Source organism: Myxocyprinus asiaticus, chromosome 24 (assembly GCF_019703515.2).
Source record: "Myxocyprinus asiaticus isolate MX2 ecotype Aquarium Trade chromosome 24, UBuf_Myxa_2, whole genome shotgun sequence".
Lineage (NCBI taxonomy): Eukaryota > Metazoa > Chordata > Actinopteri > Cypriniformes > Catostomidae > Myxocyprinus > Myxocyprinus asiaticus.
Window position 1 is genome coordinate 7,207,738 of NC_059367.1, and position 19,992 is coordinate 7,227,729.

The window sequence follows — 19,992 nt, forward strand, 5'->3', positions numbered from 1 at the left end:
AACTTTAACTGTTATGTCGATGGTGATATATTTATCTTCCTGCAAAGCGGCATTTAGAAAATGCGAAATTCTCAGGTTTTGAAAAAACAGTCACAGATCGATAGAAACAAACTGCACGAGGCAACTGATCCGGCCACAAATAAGGATTCATGTGGCACATCTGAATGTAAAAGAGATACCTAAAGCTGATGTGTGCCATTTTTCCCCCCTTTAAGTATAATTTATCCTATCCCAGCCTAACATGCGGAGACAACTATACAGTAAGTAAGCCATTTGTAGGTTGATTCCTCTGAAAAATTTTAATACTGTGGTGTATCAAAACATTTCTCTGTTTGTTTGAGCATCCAAACTGTCTTATTTCTAGTCTATAATGTCTATAATTCTCTACAGATTATGAACAACATTTGAGCTGAAATACTATCGCTTCTACAATGTTACTATAGCAAAAACAATTGGAAATCTTCATAAAAGGAAGGAACAGTCTATATTGCATTTAAAAAAAATAATAATTGCAGAATGTGTGTATCAGCTCATATTTAGCATATCAGCCAGTAGCACAGACAAATCAAAATCATAAAAAAACGTCCGTCAGCACTTACCGAGTAACACATACAAATAACAGCTTAATAAACAGACCGTTGAGTAAAGAGCTCAGCATTTATCATGAACCCAGCGCTCTGATATATCTCCATTCACACCATGACAACAGTCCATATAAATTCATGAGAGAACCTCATGCGCATAAGCTGCGTTAATCGTGTGATTAAAACAATGCAGCTGGCAATGATGCGCGACTCTGCATTCATAATCGTGGCTACTCGCTGATCATTAGCTCACAGCAATTCCTGCCCTCGAGCTGCGGCTCACACGAGAGAAGTTTGTGATTAAAACCCAATTACACAGTAAATTACGGAATTCTCCCAGAGACAGAGCAAAGCCATATTTAGGACGTCCACTGCTGGTATAGGAATGGAATTGGGTTGAAAACCAATAGAAATTAGGGTTTTATGAACACAAGGGATAGTTCACCCAAAATGAATGATGAATTATTTCATCATTATTTACTACACCTCATTTTATCCAAACCCATATGACTTTTTTGTTCTGTGGTTACCATTCACTTTTATTGCATTTTTCCTCCCATACAATGAGAGTGAATGGCGACTGAAGCTTTTAGTATGTTCATACATCCAAACAATTCTGAATTGTGTTTCATGGTTAGAAGAGTAAATACTGGATCCATTGAAATATTTTGGAACAATTTTGTAAGAAATCAAATATTTTATGTGGAAGTATTCAGTTTTATATCAACATATAACAATACATGCACACAAACCATCAATGCCGTTGAAATGAAAATTAGGTGTAAAAATGTATTAATCCATCATTTTAAAAATGAAAATGTAATAAATCAATTAAGACTTTAATAATCATTACTATAGTAATACTAATAACACCCAATATATTATGCATTAATTATTTATTCAACTGAACCATATTTCAGATTTAAAGGGATAGTTCACTCAAAAATGAAAATTCTATTATCATTTACTCACCCTCATGTTATTCCAAACCTTTATGATTTTCTTTCTTCAGTGAAAAACAAAAGGAGATGTTAGACAGAATGTTAGCCTCAGTCACCATTTACTTTGATTGTATGGAAAAAAATATGAAAATGAAACTGAATGGTGACTGAGACTTTCAGCTCTCTAACATTCCACCCAAAATCCCTTTGTATTCTTCGGAAGAACATAAGCTATATCGGTTTGGAACAACATGAAGGTGATAAATGATGACAGAATCTTCATTTTATAATAGTAACATTTACTAATATTAATAAAAACGAAATCAGAACAGGTAATATAGTTCATTGACCTAACTGTAGGCTGTTTATGGTTGCCAGCCAACATAGCAGCTTGTATTAATATACAATGTGTGGTCAGAATTTAAAGTCGGAACTAAACGTTTAATAATTCATGATGCATTGAATCACTTAGAATCGTAATCGAAACGAATCATTGTGAGAGCAAATATTTACACCCCTAATGAACATACCTCCATATACACTGTGAGTGTAAGCACTGTGCACACAGGTGTGTCTGACCTTTCCTGATGACCCCTGGGAGTTTCTCTTTACAGTTGACAGCTAAGACAGCTGAATAACTGTGGCACTTATCGATTACCTTAAGCTGATCTATCCTGAATACGGTGGAATTGATGGTCTGTCTTATAGCTTTAACTACCACTGAGGAGCCATAGATTAAGCCTCATTCATTGGTCGACTTGTATTGTTCCATTCAAAATCAATGCACAGAGCTCTGTCGGTACAGAGAGTAAATATGTCCACAGCGCTGACTGTGATTATAGCAGGATTCAGTGAAGTTCTGGACGACTCAATTGACTAGACATTTTTGTATATGTGTGTAGATTGATGGATAGAAAGATAGATAGATCCAGTAGATAGACAGACAGATACAGTAGATAAACACACACACACACACACACACACACACACACATACACATATATATATATATATATATATGTGTGGATAGATGGATAGATAGACAGATTGATAGATAGATGGACAGACAGAGAGACAGATAGATAAAAAAGAACGTGTGATAGATAGTTTGTGTACAGACAGACAGACAGACAGATAGATAGACAGATGCCTTTTGGAGATCTTGGCTTTTTTATTCAGATTACAACCAATTTTCATAATCGACTAGTCGGTTGGTTGTTTGAACAACTAGTCGACCAGTGGGTGTTAACAATCATAATGTATGAGAAGGCTCCGTTATGTTTACGTGACCCTGCTCAGATGTGTTTCAGAGGGATATACGGATGCTAAGTTCAGCACTTCAACATGGTAACTAACGGTTATGCAACAAATAAATAGGCAAAATAACTATAACATCTTATTGAACAAGACTATCATAGTAAAAAAGACTTCAATACCGAGCGGCACAAAACCACTTATGTGCATCCTGAATGCAGAATAACACACTTCAAAATAAACAGAGAGCTTGGGAGTCTCAAGGTGACCCTCGCTGCACAGTCAAAAGTGCAGAACTGCAAGATAATGCGGGTACACATCTAGTTCACGATATCAAGCAGTTTAAACATATTCTAAAGCAACTTTTTATTTAAACAGTGTCAGACAGAATCAGCAAAAGACTTTAACATCTCCAAAGCACCTCAAATATGGGAACATTACTCACAGCAGAGGATTTAACATCCGACAGTGATCGTCTTTTAATGCATTGTTAATGTGGTGCTTTGATGGCTGTTATAGCAGCGGTGCATAAATGGACTAAACTCAGTTAATATGAGAAGTGCATCTCCCATTAAAACCACCACCACTAAAATATTAATGTTAGTAGTCGACCCCACTAATCGACTAGTCAGTTGTTGGATGACTAGTCGACCACCGTGGCACATCCCTAGTAGAGAAACAGACAGACATACAGATAGATAGACAAACAGAAAATAGTTTGTGTATAAAGACAGGCAGATCGGGATTAAGGGATAGATAGACCGATCGATAGACAGACAGACAAACAAGCAGATATATTGACAGACAGATAAACAGATAGATAGATAGATACCTTTTGAGATCTTGGCTTTTATATTCAGATTACTAAACTGATAATTTATCATTTATTATATGAAATCACACTCCCAATCCTCCATAAACTGAACCTAGCTCTTCAGTAAGACTGGGGGTGCTGGGAAATAGGAAGCGGGATTATGGGATACATGAGAGTGTCACCATGGGGACACTGACCAGCTGCTTGTAGTCGATTTGCTGTCGGATGAGCTTGTCCTCGCTCAGGGAGTATCGCGCCTCTCCTGTGATGGCGTCTATGGGCCCCTTCTCCATCTGCTGCTTTATAGCACAGTAGAGCATGAAGAGAGGCTCGCCAGCACACTCCTGCAGAGAGAGAGAGAGAGAGAGAGAGAGAGAGAGAGAGAGAGAGAGAGAGAGAGAGAGATGGAGAAAGTGTATAATGTCCAAGGTCAAAGAGTAGATATGCAAACGTTTTTTGGTTCTCATACCAATATTGTAATGATTTCTAACGAATTAGCAAGAGATCTTTGCATTGTCAACATACTGTAATAGCAGTGGTTCTCCAGATTGTAATTTCCACAGACTTCGTATTGCTTAATTGCACATAAAAAAGTGTCCATAAAAGGAGAGGAAAAAATAAATGTTCTGACCAAGTGAAAAAGTGAAATAAAGTGGCGAGCAGTACAGAGAAAGAAAATACAGCCGTGAGAATGAGAAAGATGGCCAACCGCGGCTCATTTCAGATGCCAATTGTGAAGTGTGCAGAAGTCTCCAATTACCCACTTAAACGCGTTTGATGACTAAACAGCAATACTGAGGAGAGGCTATTATTTAGTTCTTATGTGAGATCAGCTTGACATTATTAATTACAGCATGGCATCTTGATTTGCGCTCTTCTAACACAGGCGGAGAGGTTTAGCCAGCATCCATTGCACGCCTAACAGCATGTTATTCCAAACAACCAGCATCTTAGATGCATCTGTACTCCATGTCAAATGCATTTAGTTTCATTATATACAGTACATAACATTCTCATCTTTCTATTGCTTTTAGAGTCTGTATGATTCTGTATGCATTTTGGCTCCATTTGCTATGCATAGGCTGGGTGTTAAAAACTTGTTATGACACGACAGATGTGTATCACGGGAATCATGCCAGGTTTCACTTGCTAATGGTCACATTTGAACATGGAATTCACGCAATTTAATGTATGCAGTGTAAATGCAAATTACATGAACTGATAAGCTCAAGTCGAACCCCTGCTTAAATATCTGTAAAACAAATATGTATAAACCCTTTTTTCTTGTATTGTCGTATTTGCTTAAGGTGAATGTATATAAACTGTATGGCGGTAACACTGAAGTCAACATGAATGCATTTCACAGACATTTCACGTTTTTCTCAATGAGTAATTTTATCAATCGGGATTTTATTAGATTGTAAAATATTTGATGGGTGTGGTCTCTATATGATTGGAGAGGAGGAGTTAAAAATAAGAGCTTGGTGAGTTCAGCAAAAAATAAAAAAGTTTCAGAGGCGTTCTACTGAAAAATTAGGAAGATCAACTTTAGTCTTTGGAATAACAAAATTGTGCACAATAAGATTAGGAATATGTACAGTATTAAAGGGATAGTTTGCACAAAAATGTAAATATTGTCATCATTTACTCATTCTCATGTTGTTCTATGGAAAAATTTAAATCATATGGGCTTGGAACAACATGAAGGTGAGTAATTAATGACAACTGCAATTTTTGGATGAACTATGCCTTTAAGAAAATAAATAGGGTCATTCCAAACTAAGGTTTGGCAATAATCATCTTGCAAATCAGAGAAAAGTTAACCAAAGGTTTTTTTTTTCAAAAGACCCCCAAAAGTAATGAATACAACATAAATATACAGTATCGCTTCAAATTATGCAACAGATATAAACATATTGAACAATCTGGTCAACAATATGAACTATCGTATAGGCAAGATGAGAGTATGCGCTCACACAAAGCTTGTGCAATAGAGTTGTAAGTAGGACTAGGAAAGCATTTTGAGGTAATTACTTCTAGAGGCCCGTGTGGTGGCCAAAAACACTAACATCTATACTGATGGGACTGAAACACACTGGGCACCAGGCCAGGGCTACATTCCACGAGGCAATTCCAGCCCTGAATGCACAATCGGCCTGATGTTCTCGCCCTTAACGCTAATAGCCATCTGAATCTGCTTTAAATCAGCAGCGTTTGGGCTATGGAGGCCACAATCCAGGCGTCTTGGTCAACTTGAACATCTGACAGGATGTAGGTTTGAGCAAGTGCCCTTGCTGCCTCACAGGGGTGATTTCAGGGTTGGGTGGAAGCCGTGACATTCCAGAGACGCTATCTGGAGCGTAGGCTTTAGCGAGATTTATTAGCAGCTTGCGATGAGTCAGCCGTCAAAAACGTCTGTGCGGCAAAACCTTCTCACACAAATTAAACGGAATGCTAGTTAGCCAGGGTGAAATTAGTGGTTGTTAATCACTTAAAGGGGTCACGTAGCAATTAGCACGTAGTTCTGAACTGAGAGGAATAATTGTTGTACAATTTTGAAAATACATTTGTAAAATAAAATACAAATAAAGTAAATCCACAACATAGCAACACAAACCTTAAGGAAACGGTGGAGGAGGAAGGTGAACCAGTTAGTGAGCATCTTCTCAGCCACAGATTCAGTTCTGTGAAGGAAAACAAACACAATCAATAAATGCTAATATGCAGCATTTCACTTTGCTTGCAACAAAACTTCCTAAAAGCCAGCTGTTAAACCACAGTGATTTCCCTTACCATTTTAAAATGGACTAAATTGACCAGTTCTTGCACAGCATCCACAGTACATTTCTAGTATTTAGAGTCTAACCATATTAACCACAGGTAATACTGGGGATGACTCCTCATTATCATGGCATGTTAGATACATTTCATTATGGCAAACAACTGTAACTGGTATGAAAAATAGTAGTCTAAACACCCGTAGAAATTAAAACTACAACAGCAACTGTCATAATTGTAAGAAAAATGAAGAAAATGTTCTCATCTCCCTGATATTTGCAGAAAATAGTTACTACAATCGAATCAACCAATAACTATTTTTCATTATTTATATTGTATTAAGAGGTTTTCAAACTCATTTCATGTGCTACAATGTTGTAGCAGTAGTCCATCTTCATAATTTTGTCATAGTATCAGACAAAATCTAAGGAATAGTTCACCCAAAAATGAAAATTCTGTCATCATTTACTCACCCTCACAAGGTTCCAAACCCACATGACACAAACAAGCACACTTCATGCGAAAACTTGCATTGTTGAATGCTAAAAACAAAGCAAGTTCTCACTTGAACAAGCTTCTCTTATAGTGCTCGTGAACACATAACGGACATCAAGATTTTAACTGAATAAATTACTTAAATTTCAAGTTGTTTCTCAGTAAAATCTATCATATGACTTCAGAAGACTTGGAGTATGACGCACGAGCCGCATAGACTTCTTTTTTGATTAGTAGGGCTGAGTACTGTTACAGAATTGATTTGCTTTGATTACGATACACAAGCTCTTGATTTGATTCTGATTCTACAGTTGGAAGTCAGAAGTTTACATACACCTTAGCTAAACACATTTAAACTCAGTTTTTCACAATTCCTGACATTTAATCGTAGAAAACATTCCCTGTCTTAGGTCAGTTAGGATCACTACTTTATTTTAAGAATGTGAAATGTCAGAATAATAGTTGAGAGAATGATTTATTTAAGCTTTTCTTTCTTTCATCACATTCCCAGTGGGTCAGAAGTTCACATACACTTTGTTAGTATTTGGCAGCATTGCCTTTAAATTGTTTAACTTGTGTCAAACTTTTTGGGTAGCCTTCCACAAGCTTCTCACAATAAGTTGCTGGAATTTTGGCCCATTCCTCCAGACAGAACTGGTGTAACTGAGTCAGGTTTGTAGGCCTCCTTGCTCACACGCTTTTTCAGTTCTGCCCACAAATTTTCTATCGGATTGAGGTCAGGGCTTTGTGATGGCCACTCTAATACCTTGACTTTGTTGTCCTTAAGCCATTTTGCCACAACTTTGGAGGTATGCTTGGGGTCATTGTCCATTTGGAAGACCCATTTGCGACTAAGCTTCAACTTCCTGGCTGATGTCTTGAGGTGTTGCTTCAATATATCCACATAATTTTCCTTCCTCATGATGCCATCTATTTTGTGAAGTGCACGAGTCCCTCCTGCAGCAAAGCACCCCCACAACATGATGCTGCCACCTCCATACTTCACGGTTGAGATGGTGATCTTCGGCTTGCAAGCCTCACCCTTTTCCCCCCAAACATAACAATGGTCATTATGGCCAAACAGTTCAATTTTTGTTTCATTAGACCAGAGGACATTTCTCCAAAAAGTAAGATCTTTGTCCCCATGAACACTTGCAAACTGTAGTCTGGCTTTTTTATGGTGGTTTTGGAGCATTGGCTTCTTCCTTACTGAGCAGCCTTTGAGGTTATGTTGATATAGGACCCGTTTTACTGTGGATATAGATACTTGTCTATCTGTTTCCTCCAGCATCTTCACAAGGTTCTTTGCTGTTGTTCTGGGATTGATTTGCACTTTTCGCACCAAACTTCGTTCATCTCTAGGAGACAGAATGCGCCTCCTTCCTGAGCGGTATGATGGCTGCGTGGTCTCACGGTGTTTATACTTGCGTACTATTGTTTGTACAGATGAACATGGTACCTTCAGGCATTTGGAAATTCCTCCCAAGGATGAACCAGACTTGTGGAGGTCCACACATTTTTTCTGAGGTCTTGGCTGATTTCTTTTGATTTTCCCATGATGTCAAGCAGAGAGGCACTGAGTTTGAAGATAGGCCTTAAAATAAATCCACAGGTAAACCTATTCAGTACACCTCCTATCAGAAGCTAATTGGCTAATTGCCTAAAGGCTTGACATCATTTTCCAAGCTGCTTAAAGGCACAGTTAACTTAGTGCATGTAAACTTCTGACCCACTGGAACTGTGATAAAGTCAATTAAAAGTGAAACAATCTGTCTGTAAACAATTGTTGGAAAACGTACTCATGTCATGCACAAAGTAGATGTCCTAAACGACTTGCCAAAACTACAGTTTGCTAATATTAAATCTGTGGAGTGGTTAAAAAATGAGTTTTAATATGGGTATACTTCAGAATAATGTCCATTTTGTTTACACATGAAAGAAATTCTTTCCCAGCTATTGCTGTTAATTATACAAGGGACCTTCTAACTAGGTATTTTACTGTATTTTATTTCTTTTCCATCATTTTGATACATTTAAACTTTTTAAAATTTACAAATCCATGTTTTCCAAATATGATATTAGATTTATATTTTGTTACACGTTTATTGTTTTATCCATAAAAGTATTTACATGGATTTGTAGAACAGGAGCTAAAAATCAGTACTGTCTCTTTAAGAAAACTGGCAGTTCTGTAAAGAGCGTCTGTAAATGAGCAAATTATAACTAGAGAGGATTAGAATGGCTCCAATCCTCATCCGGGCTATTCGTGATTAAAATTAAATGTTTATGTTTTGTTGTTTTTGATTGACTGTGAAGAACAGAAAGGGTAATAAAAGAGACATTATTCAATGACAAATTGATTGTGTGGATCTTGTCTTTGGACACATACGCAACAGTCAAACCAAACTTTTACCTTCAACACGCAGTGAAAGGTCGCTGACCTTCTTCACAACTATACTACTCAATCACTGGGTGAGTGAAATCTGAACATTTACCAGCCAGTGTCTAATCACAGATATTTGTAGTCGCATAGCATGAAATATAGTCTAATATGCAAGTGATTTACTTGCTTTGTAGAGAGTTGCACATAGAGTAAAAGATCGATCTTGGGATTTAAGAATCGATATCGAGATTGTTCAAAGGAAGATTGTGATGCATCGGAAAATCTATATTTTTACCCAGTCCTACTATTTGGTGCTTTTTTAAGCTTTGAAGTGAGTCCCTATCAACTGCTATTGTGTTGAGAAGACAGACAGCCATATTCATAAAATAATTACCTTTTGTATTCGGCATAAGGAAGAAAGTGCAGGTGTGAAATGATATCAGGGTGAGTAAATGTTGACAGAATTTTTATTTTTGGGTCAACTATTCTTTTAACATTTATCCACATACAATAAAAATCCAGTTACAAACTCTTACCGTCTGAGCAGCAGTTTGGGGTGGTTCCGATTTTCCAGGTTCTTTTCAATCAGGTCTGCGAGCAGCTGTTTGAGCACCACGGTGGCATACTCCATCCGTCCCTGCAGTGCCGCCATCAGGAGGGAGGCCACATTGCCACGATCCCGCATGGAGAAAGAGCGCTGAGCTTCCAGTGTATGGATGAAGGTCAGCAGAAACATCTTGTTGTGTAGAAGTTGACTGAACAAACGCAGGGACTTCTCCACATTAGCTGGAGACTGCGAGGAGAGGGAACAGATAATTAAATGAACAGTTCACCCAAAAATGAAAGTTTTGTCAGCATTTACTCATCCTCATGTTGTTCCAAACCTGTATAACTTACTTTCTTACGTGGAACACAAAAGGAAAACATTTGAGGAATATTTATGCAGATCAACGCTTTCAAGCTCCAAAAATGGCAATAAAGCATTATTAAAGTAGTCCATTTGACTTGTGCGCATAAGATAGCTTTGTGTGAGAAAAAGACCGAAATTTAAATTGTCTTTCACTTAAAATCACTCTCAAATCTCATTAGCACTTCTTCATATTCAAACTTGCAGAGATTTGAATGCTGAGACGGAGAGGAAGATTTTGAGTAAATAACTTATTTCGGTCTGTTGCTCACACAAAGCTATCACATGGCTTTAGAAGGCTTATAATATAGGGCATGAGTCGAATGGACTACTTTTATAGTGCTTTATTGTAATTATTGGAGCTTGACAGCCTCAGTCCCCATTCACTTTAATTGCATGGGAAAGAGCATTGTCAACATTCTGCTTAACATCTCCTTTTGAGTTCCACAGAATAAAGTCAGTCATATGAGTTTTGACGTGACGTGAAGGTGAGAAAATGACAGAATTTAAATTTGTGGGTGAACTACTCTTTTTAACATAGAAAAAAACAAAGAACAAAAACACAAATCAAAAAAGCAGGCAGGAAGGAGATTTTTGCCTGGATGCATAAAAATTCGGCTGCTGTGAAATTTAATGGTTTGAAGAATTGTTCTTTCCTGCTGACTATTTTCAAAACATTTTTTTTTTAGTGAGGCACGTCTCTAGACGGCTATTCCACCAGGGCAATGCAGGGCTGCTGATTTCATTCTGCCTGAGGTTTTAATTAAATCTAGCTGAAAAGTGAAGTTGACTACTGAGACCGCAGTACCGCAGTAGCTCCAGAGCTTAGGGGATCTTTTTAAAGCACATCTATGAGTTTCTTTGCTTTCTTTTTTTTGGCAGAAGATTAAAAGAAAAGGGTCTATGAGTTGTGGCAACCTACTTATTGCCATTTGCAAGTGACATACTACACCCGAGGACAAAGAAATGGATCCAATAGGTTGTAAAAGCTCTCTTACATCCAGCTCCTTCAGAACCGGGTGCTCTTCGATGCCAGGGAACATCACTCTCATGGTGTAGGTACGATATTCCAAGAAGGGGATCTTCACACCATCCATGTCGTTGGTTAGCTCTTGGATGTCTGTTTGTAGCTCGGCAAATGCTGAGAAGAATAAGGAACAAAGATATTCATCCATCAGACCTTAGAAAACCGAATATGAGTGTTTCTTCTCAACTTTTGGTCTCATTAAAACATTTTTCACTCTCTCACTAGTTTTTTTTATTTGTCTACTTGCAATGTCCAACAGTATATGTACATGCATCACAGGAGATTTATGTAACTTTTGTCTTTTTTTCCCCCAAAAGTCATGAAAATTCCCACCAAAGTGTCATTTCCAGCACATCTCTAAATTCTGTATTGTGTAAATGACTTTTTCAAATGACCTTTTTTAAATAACATGGCTGACTCCTTTATATTGCTAAGGCTAATTTCATAGTTAAAATTTTGTGCATCCTAAATACACACAATTAAATAATATTTTCACACTTATTGCATAATTAGGCAACATTAACGTTTGAAAATAAATAATGTATTAGGGACAAAATTGTTTGGTGTGGTGGAAATGACATCACAACTGGGACAGTCGTACATTTTTTAAATTGACAGAAATAATTTTCACATAATAAATATTACAAATGTTTTGTGTATATTTCACTCTGTTTATATTATCATAGCTTTAAACATGTAATAATCTGTATTTTTGTAATGGATTTCCATATTTTAATACTTAAGTCTGGGTCTGGGACAGGGCTAAAACAATAAAATCTGTACATAAAAGCATTTGAAAAGTACCAAAAAAAAAATAAAAATAAAAAAAATGATGAAGGCATGGTAAAATGTTTTCACGTCATTTTTAATGTGACCTTCATAAAACAAAAACAAAAAATGTGGATATTTGCTAGTCTGAATAAAAATCAATCCCTGGGACATGAAATTTCCCAAAGTTGAAGATAAACCCATATCTAATATGTAGTGACATACCGATATATCGGCCGATATTTGGCTATTTTAAAATTATAGCCAGATATAGAGAGATAATCCCAAAATCCTTTGGTTTATTTCTAGGTAAAAAAAAAAAAAAAAAAAAAAAAAAAAAAAGAAAATTCCCAGATTTTTATTGGGTCTCAGACATTGGACTCCATTATATATGTCAGCATTATATCAACTATCGGCCACCCTGTCCTATAGATCGGTATCGATAATTAAAACCCAATATCGAGCACTAGTGATGTGTATGCAGTAGAGTTTGTCATTTTCTGTGTATGCATCCCCACTGGTGGCTGACACAAAAATGAAATTGTAACTTATTAAATCACAAAATCAAACAGAAAAGTTGCATTTATTCCAGTTCTTTATAGCATTCTTTTAACGAATGCATGAATAACACATTGGCGCATCTGCCTGAGTTACAGATCCTTTAAACTAGTGAATAAAACCGGCATCAAAGGATGAAGACATTATGACGTCATGACCCAGTTCAATCGCTCCACAAAGACTGCGTCAAACACAGAATCCAGGCTACAGCCTCAGTACTGCAGTGTGAGAGAACATCCAACTCTCTACAGTTTCCAAATACAACACTCCAAGCTGGGTGCCCACAGAAGACCTTGCATTCAATAAAATAGTACAACACAGCTTCAATTGATTTATCCTATGGATTAAGACCATTAGTAGCTAATTAAAACACTCAACACACCAGTCGGAAACAGCTTGGTACGGCCATATGCACCGCTGATGCTGAACTATGAAAAAAAGGGTGGGCTGTGCAAGGCAGGTTTGGGTAAAATTCAGAATTAGAGAACTGGCTCCCTTTCAATTCATAAGTTATTTTGACTTATTATACCCTTTTCCCCCCTAATATGTAGAATACTATTTTCCTCAGCTCATTAGACATACAGTGCATCCGGAAAGTATTCACAGCGCTTCACTTTTTCCACATGTTACAGCCTTATTTCAAAATGGATTAAATTCATTATTTTCCTCAAAATTCTACAAACAATACCCCATAATGACAACGTGAAAGATGTTTGTTTGAAATCTTTGCAAATTTATAAAAACAACAAAACATTTTTTTTTTTAAAAATTCACATGTACATAAGTATTCACAGCCTTTGCTCAATACTTTGTTGAATCACCTTTGGCACCAATTACAGCCTCAAGTCTTTTTGAGTATAATGCTACAAGCTTGGCACACCTATTTTTGGGCAGTTTCTCCCATTCTTCTTTGCAGGACCTCTCAAGCTCCATCAGGTTGGATGGGGAGCGTCGGTGTACAGCCATTTTCAGATCTCACCAGAGATGTTCAATCGGGTTCAAGTCTGGGCTCTGGCTGGGCCACTCAAGGACATTCACAGAGTTGTCCTGGAGCCACTCTTTTGTTATCTTTGCTGTGTGCTTAGGGTCGTTGTCCTGTTGGAAGATGAACCTTCACCCCAGTCTGAGGTCCAGAGTGCTCTGGAGCAGGTTTTCATCAAGGATGTCTCTGTACATTGCTGCATTCATCTTTCCCTCGATTCTGACTAGTCTCCCAATTCCTGCCACTGAAAAACATCCCCACAGCATGATGCTGCCACCACCATGCTTCACTGTAGGGATGGTATTGTCCAGGTGATGAGCGATGCCTGGTTTCCTCCAGACATGACGCTTGCCATTCAGGCCAAAGAGTTCAATCTTTGTTTCTCATGGTCTGAGAGTCCTTCAGCTGCCTTTTGGCAAACTCCAGGCAGGCTGTCATGTGCCTTTTACTGAGGAGTGGCTTCCGTCTGGCCATTCTACCATACAGGCCTGACTGGTGGAGTGCTGCAGAGATGGTTATTTTTCTGGAAGGTTCTTCTCTCTCCACAGAGAAATGCTGGAGCTCTGTCAGAGTGACCATCGGGTTCTTTGTCACCTCCCTGACTAAGGCCCTTCTCCCCCGATCGCTCAGTTTGGCCGGGCGGCCAGCTCTAAGAAGAGTCCTGGTGGTTCCAAACTTCTTCCATTAACGGATGATGGAGGCCACTGTGCTCATTGGGACCTTCAATGCTGCAGAAATGTTTCTGATCTGTGCCTCGATACAATCCTGTCTTGGAGGTCTACAGACAATTCCTTGGACTTCATGGCTTGGTTTGTGCTCTGACATGCACTGTTAACTGTTGGACCTTATATAGACAGGTGTGTGCCTTTCCAAATCATGTCCAATCAACTGAATTTACCACAGGTGGACTCCAATCAAGTTGTAGAAACATCTCAAGGATGATCAGTGGAAACAGGATGTACCTGAGCTCAATTTTGAGTGTCATGGCAAAGGCTGTGAATACTTATGTACATGTGATTTTTTTTCGTTTTTTATTTTTAATACATTTTGCAAAGATTTCAAACAAACTTCTTTCACGTTGTCATTATGGGGTATTGTTTGTAGAATTTTGAGGAAAATAATGAATTTAATCCATTTTGGAATAAGGCTGTAACATAACAAAATGTGGAAAAAGTGAAGCGCTGTGAATACTTTCCGGATGCATGCACTGCATTTCTCTAAACTAAGTTTAATGATGTCAAAACAATTAACACAGCCATCAAAACATAAAAAAAAAAAAAATTTATTCAAATATTTAAATAAATTAAAATATAAAAAAATGTGAATCTATAAATTATATAATATATAGAGTAAACTGTGGCATTCTGAGAAATTAAGTGTTCTTCCACCATTGGACTATAAGAATATAAATAATTATATATAATATATAATATAATACTGTATATATATATATATAAAGATAAATTAAATATATAAAAAGTTTCATAAGTGGCATTTCAAACATTGATTATTTATATTATCTAATGTTTTTGAAAAGACTCCAGATGTTGTGCGTAAGGGCATGTTATGTGCAATTCACAATGAAGAATGAAATGATTTAAAACTACCTTCAGCAGTTTTATCAATTTCATTTATTCGCTTAGACTTGTACCTTCTTTGCACTCTAGTGCGACTCGGGACTCCAGGTTGTCCATTTGCAGCTGCAGGCGTTTGAGCGTGCGGTCAGCGTCCCGGGTTTTGCGTTTGTAGGCAATGAGCACAGCAATAATGGCAATGAGAAGAACGCCTCCGCCCGCTCCAATCCCGATGATGGCTGGCAGCGTGAGAGTGCTGTCGGAATAGATGTGAAGTGTGCCGGGAGAATATTCCAGACCTCCTACTAGAATCTAAACACACGCACACACACAAAAGAAACAAATGTTTGTTCTTGTTAGTGAGCTCTCCAGTCTAAAAGTCCTCCTGACTTTAGTGGGTCATAATTAGGGCGTTTGATTGGCTGAGGGCACTCACACTGTTTCCTCCTGGATGAAATCAGCTCACAATCAGAATTACAGTGAAATGCACTTCAGAATTATGCACTTGTTCCTCTACCTGGCCAGCAGTGCTGGAGAGTAAGGGGCTGTTCACCAGGGGCGGAGCTGGGGGGGTGGGGGTGAATAGGGGTGGCCGTGGCCCCCCCTGACAGAAGCCTGGCCACCCCATTTGCCACCCCACTCACAGCCGCACCTCTCCGTCCTGGGTGTCACTGTATCCACTCCCCTCCGCTTTTGAATCCACGCGCCCCGACCGGACAATTAGCCTGATTAAAACGTCAATAACAAAAAAAATAACCGGCTATATTTGTAAAAAAATCGAGAGCACATCATTTTATAATTCTCTAGCGATCTAGTAGCTGCATGCTGTTTGACTGACAGAAGGCTCGTGTGTGTGCGGCGTGCTTTACATGCGCGTGTTTTCTGAGAATTTTTGCACCTAAACGGTCCAATACATTTCAAAATTCCGCCAAAATACCCGTCTTGGTGAGAGAGTTATGTCTAAAGTGAATGTAAACATTGGGGGAAAAGCTGATTTGTATAGAATGTAGGACTTGTAAGTTTAAATGTAACCTAATAGACCTGCCGCTGTCTAGTGTAGGCTATCCTTAATATTAAACAACAATAACAAGAAAATGACAAAACCACTCACTGCTCTTGGCTAGATAATTTTTACTAGTATAACTCTGAAGATAATTAATGTATTATTCATACAGGGAAGACCAGTAGTAGTTTTATGTCAAATTCATTCTGAATGTTTAATTGAATATATCCTAAAGACTACTGAAATTTTAGTATTATGACAATGTATATTTTGTGTATGGTAGATCTTGCTGCAATAACATGATGGAAAAGTGGATCTTATTACGCCTACCGTACGTAAATGTAACATAAAATAACCTCCCCTACCAGCACAGTTTACATTTCTGTCCCAGAGAATCTAGTTGATTGCATAGGTATAGTACTATTAGGTTGGCCATCTGTCGTAATTTTAGAAAACATACAATTGAAACTTTGACATGCTACTACTTGAGCATGTAACCAATACATATCCTTCTTCTCTCTGGACAAGTAACTTTTTTACTCAGACAAGTGAATGACCAATTTACTTGTCCAAAGGACAAGCACATCCCAATGCTTAATGTCGAGCCCTGCCCTTAAATGGCTTCAAAGTAGATAGCTACTTGCTAGTAGCTTGCAGAGTAGCAAACTACTTATTTTTAAGAGCTGCCACTTAGTTGTTGTAGCAGGTCTGTTTGGATAGGGGATAAAAATGGTTTGTTCTGACTATAATTTGTGAATAATTGGAATAATAAACTTTTGTATTCGTAAACTTTTCACATTCAATGACTTTAGCATTCGAAACTTTTTGAATTTGTAATTTTCATTACATATTTCGTATTGTGTTGGATCACCACTTGTTGGCCAATGTAAAATCTGGGTCCAGAAGCAAAACCGGTTGAAAACTACTGATTTAACCACTTCAAGTTATGAAAAGCTTGTAGCTTGACAAGCTTCAATTTCAAAGTAACTTCTTCAACATTGCTGACTCCTCGCTGCCTCCATCATACGCAGTGAGAACTAATCCACATCAAATTACTTCAAAAAGTCACTTTGTCACAGGTGTGACAGCAATTAGGCTCAAATCAGCAGGTAATAGAGGTTTAGTTAAGTATTTTTGTCCGACTGAGGTGTGGTACCGGGAACTCAGCCTCGTACTATTCGTGGACCAATTAAGTACGGCATCCTGCCGTCTGTACTAACAAGTTTCACCTTTCCACCGCTGCTCTCTGAGAGCTGCATGGCTGTATGAATTATTGAGAGTCGTGAATAGAGAAGAACAAAGTGTTACCTGGTGAGCTGTCGATATGTGTCAGGTCATTAGCCGAGTGATCTCTGCATTCTCACTCACCCTACTATTTCACTTTCTCTCTCTACCAGTGTTTCTTCAAACCGTGGATTCAAAAACAGCCTTTAACTTTCATCAACGGAACTCTGAACATCGTAATCTCTGATACACACAATCCTGCGTTCACAGGGCTTGTGCTAATCAATTAATTCCGTTGGAGTTTAGGTGGCAGACCGAATTAGAGTGTTGACTACAGCTCTTGGACATTGCCAGAGTGTTCTCACGAAGGTTATTAAGGACTTCTGTCTGCTGTTCGTAATAATTGTTTGAGCTGTCGGGAGAGCAGATAGCTAGATTACAAGGAAAATTGCTTGTATCAGCTCTCCCGTATAATCCTAATAATATTTAATGTACGGCGAGCCTCTTCCAGTTGACCTTTATGTTTTCCATTTCAGCACTAAGGTAAAAAATGTCCATTTGGCAGTGGTATATTACGAGACTGATTAAATAAGACGTACAACGCCCTCGTCTGCGCAAACCGAACATTCAGCATTTTTGCCAGCTTAAGGCCATCCATACATTTTCTGCCACATTTATTAGTTGATATACAAAGGGATAAATGTAGGCCTGTAAATTCTGAGTCGCCAAATTGAGAGGCGAGCCTGTTGTCCTCTTCGTTTGCAAGAGAGTCACGTAATGGATTAAGTGTTTATTATGCATGATGGAAAAATGTCATGACTGTGTAAAGCTCACCATCACTCGCTGTTCTCCGGTCAGATCTGGCGAATCGCAGAGCAGCTGAGATTCAGAAACTGTTAACAGACAGGGTGTTTCTCCAATCATGACGCTGTAATTCAGGCGGGCATTTCCAGGGGCGGGGGGAATGAGATTCTTTCCCTGTTGGGAAATGAAGGGATCATGAATTGCATTCAGTGTTTTTTTGTTTTTTTAAACCAAAAAATGACTAGCATCGTTTGACACATAATTTTGAGTCTCACAAAAACTGTGAAGAATTGTCTGTGCGATATTTAAAAAAAATACTGAATTGGTTTTTTTTCTCTAATTTATAATAATAGCTACATTACTCATAACATTATTCAAACATGTTTTGTTTACATCCAGAAGGCATAATTAAAAGTCTTGGAGATCATATTGTATTCACATACTGTATGTGAAGTAATCCAAAAGTAATAAAGTAATCTGATTACATTAATTTCTTATCTCATGGTAATCAAAAGAAATTGAAGCCTATTTAAAAGACCATTAAGATTTTTTGCATTGCGACATCATTATGACAATTAAAAACATTTAAATAAGTGATATAAATAATGTTATATTTTTTGTAAAGTACAATTGTGAGTATATATATAGTAGTATTTAATGTACTGTTTATAATGTATAATGATCATCGCAAAATAAGCAAAATCATTGTGTCCGAACGGGATGATTTTCATTAATGTATTAGGGGCTGTTCACATCGAACATGTCTCGCATCAGTCTGTGCTGTTTTTCAAATGTTTTTTTCTATGTAAACATGCGCTAGACTTATAAAAGTGTGTTTTGTTATCTTTGTTGCACTGCACCTAGATTATTTTGTTTTCCAGTCTGGACGGCCCCTTACAGTAGCAAGAATGATATTTTTTAATTGCAGTAATGACAAGTAGGAAATTTGAAAGTAATGTCACAATGCAAAGTCTTAATTTTATTCTTATAAACAAGGAATTTTTTTTTCTTAATCTTATTTGAACCTTATTTGATTTTCAGGTGATCGTTATCTGCGATTGAATATGACCTGGACATTTCTTTGTGAGATTCAATCAAAATGCAAATCGTGAAAAATTTTCTTTAAATGAAAGTCTCAAAACCAATTAGAACAGTAATTAAAACTAATAACAGCAAGATTAGAACAGAGGTCATGCCTTTAGAATGATGGGTGACCCTGGTTTGACCTCCAGTATCCCTGCATTCCCAAGCGGGTCAAAGGTTGGGTTAGGGTAGTACGTGAATGGAGTTCCATTGAGGATGAGAAGGGCGGAAACGTGATCCAGGATGAATCCAAACTCGTCCGGGTGAATTCCGCTCTCAGGAGCCTGCCGTTTGGTGTAGATGATGCCCGGAGCCAAGCACGTCATCACAGAGTCATTCACCACAGTACAAACCTGCAGAGGAACATTTAGAGAACATTCGCTCAAGAGATCTCGTACAAAACGTTCTGTTCGTTATGACTCTTATAATTGTAGGGGACAGAGAGAAGAAGGACAGTTGGCTAAGAAACCCACGTTTGTGGTCTCCACTCCTCCAAATTTGGCTCTGACTTTGGGTTCCTGAATGGTGAGCAGATTGGTTCCTGTGACAGTAAGGGTGGTGCTGCCACTGTCAGAACAAACAAGCAACACTTCAGTTAGACGGGAGACACTCGCTTCATACTTCAAATTGAGTAACGAGCGTGCATTTGTGTGGCTCTGCTGCAAACCCTATCAAACTGCCTAACTAGACAGCATTTATAGGTATCACAGTCGTGCTTTGTCTGCCTGAGCCTTTACTAACAATAAGCAACGAAATTATGCTGCTTTCTAAGACACCTTATTTTATTCTTTTGGTCAAAATCTAAAGGAGCGT

The 19,992-nt window shown here is 38.0% G+C and overlaps 1 protein-coding gene across 1 annotated transcript in view; it reads right to left on the reverse strand.

Annotated features, from left to right (window-relative positions):
* The window catches only part of plxna3 (plexin A3), a 243,431-nt gene that overhangs the window by 18,225 nt on the left and 205,214 nt on the right, over nt 1-19,992 (reverse strand). The window contains exons 17-24 of the mRNA XM_051653449.1: nt 19,653-19,746; nt 19,293-19,532; nt 18,127-18,270; nt 15,143-15,377; nt 11,155-11,297; nt 9,786-10,042; nt 6,211-6,277; nt 3,791-3,937 (exon numbers count right to left, since the gene is read on the reverse strand). Of these exons, the coding sequence (XP_051509409.1) occupies nt 3,791-3,937; nt 6,211-6,277; nt 9,786-10,042; nt 11,155-11,297; nt 15,143-15,377; nt 18,127-18,270; nt 19,293-19,532; nt 19,653-19,746 (1,327 nt within the window). The remainder of the gene's footprint in view (nt 1-3,790; nt 3,938-6,210; nt 6,278-9,785; nt 10,043-11,154; nt 11,298-15,142; nt 15,378-18,126; nt 18,271-19,292; nt 19,533-19,652; nt 19,747-19,992) is intronic.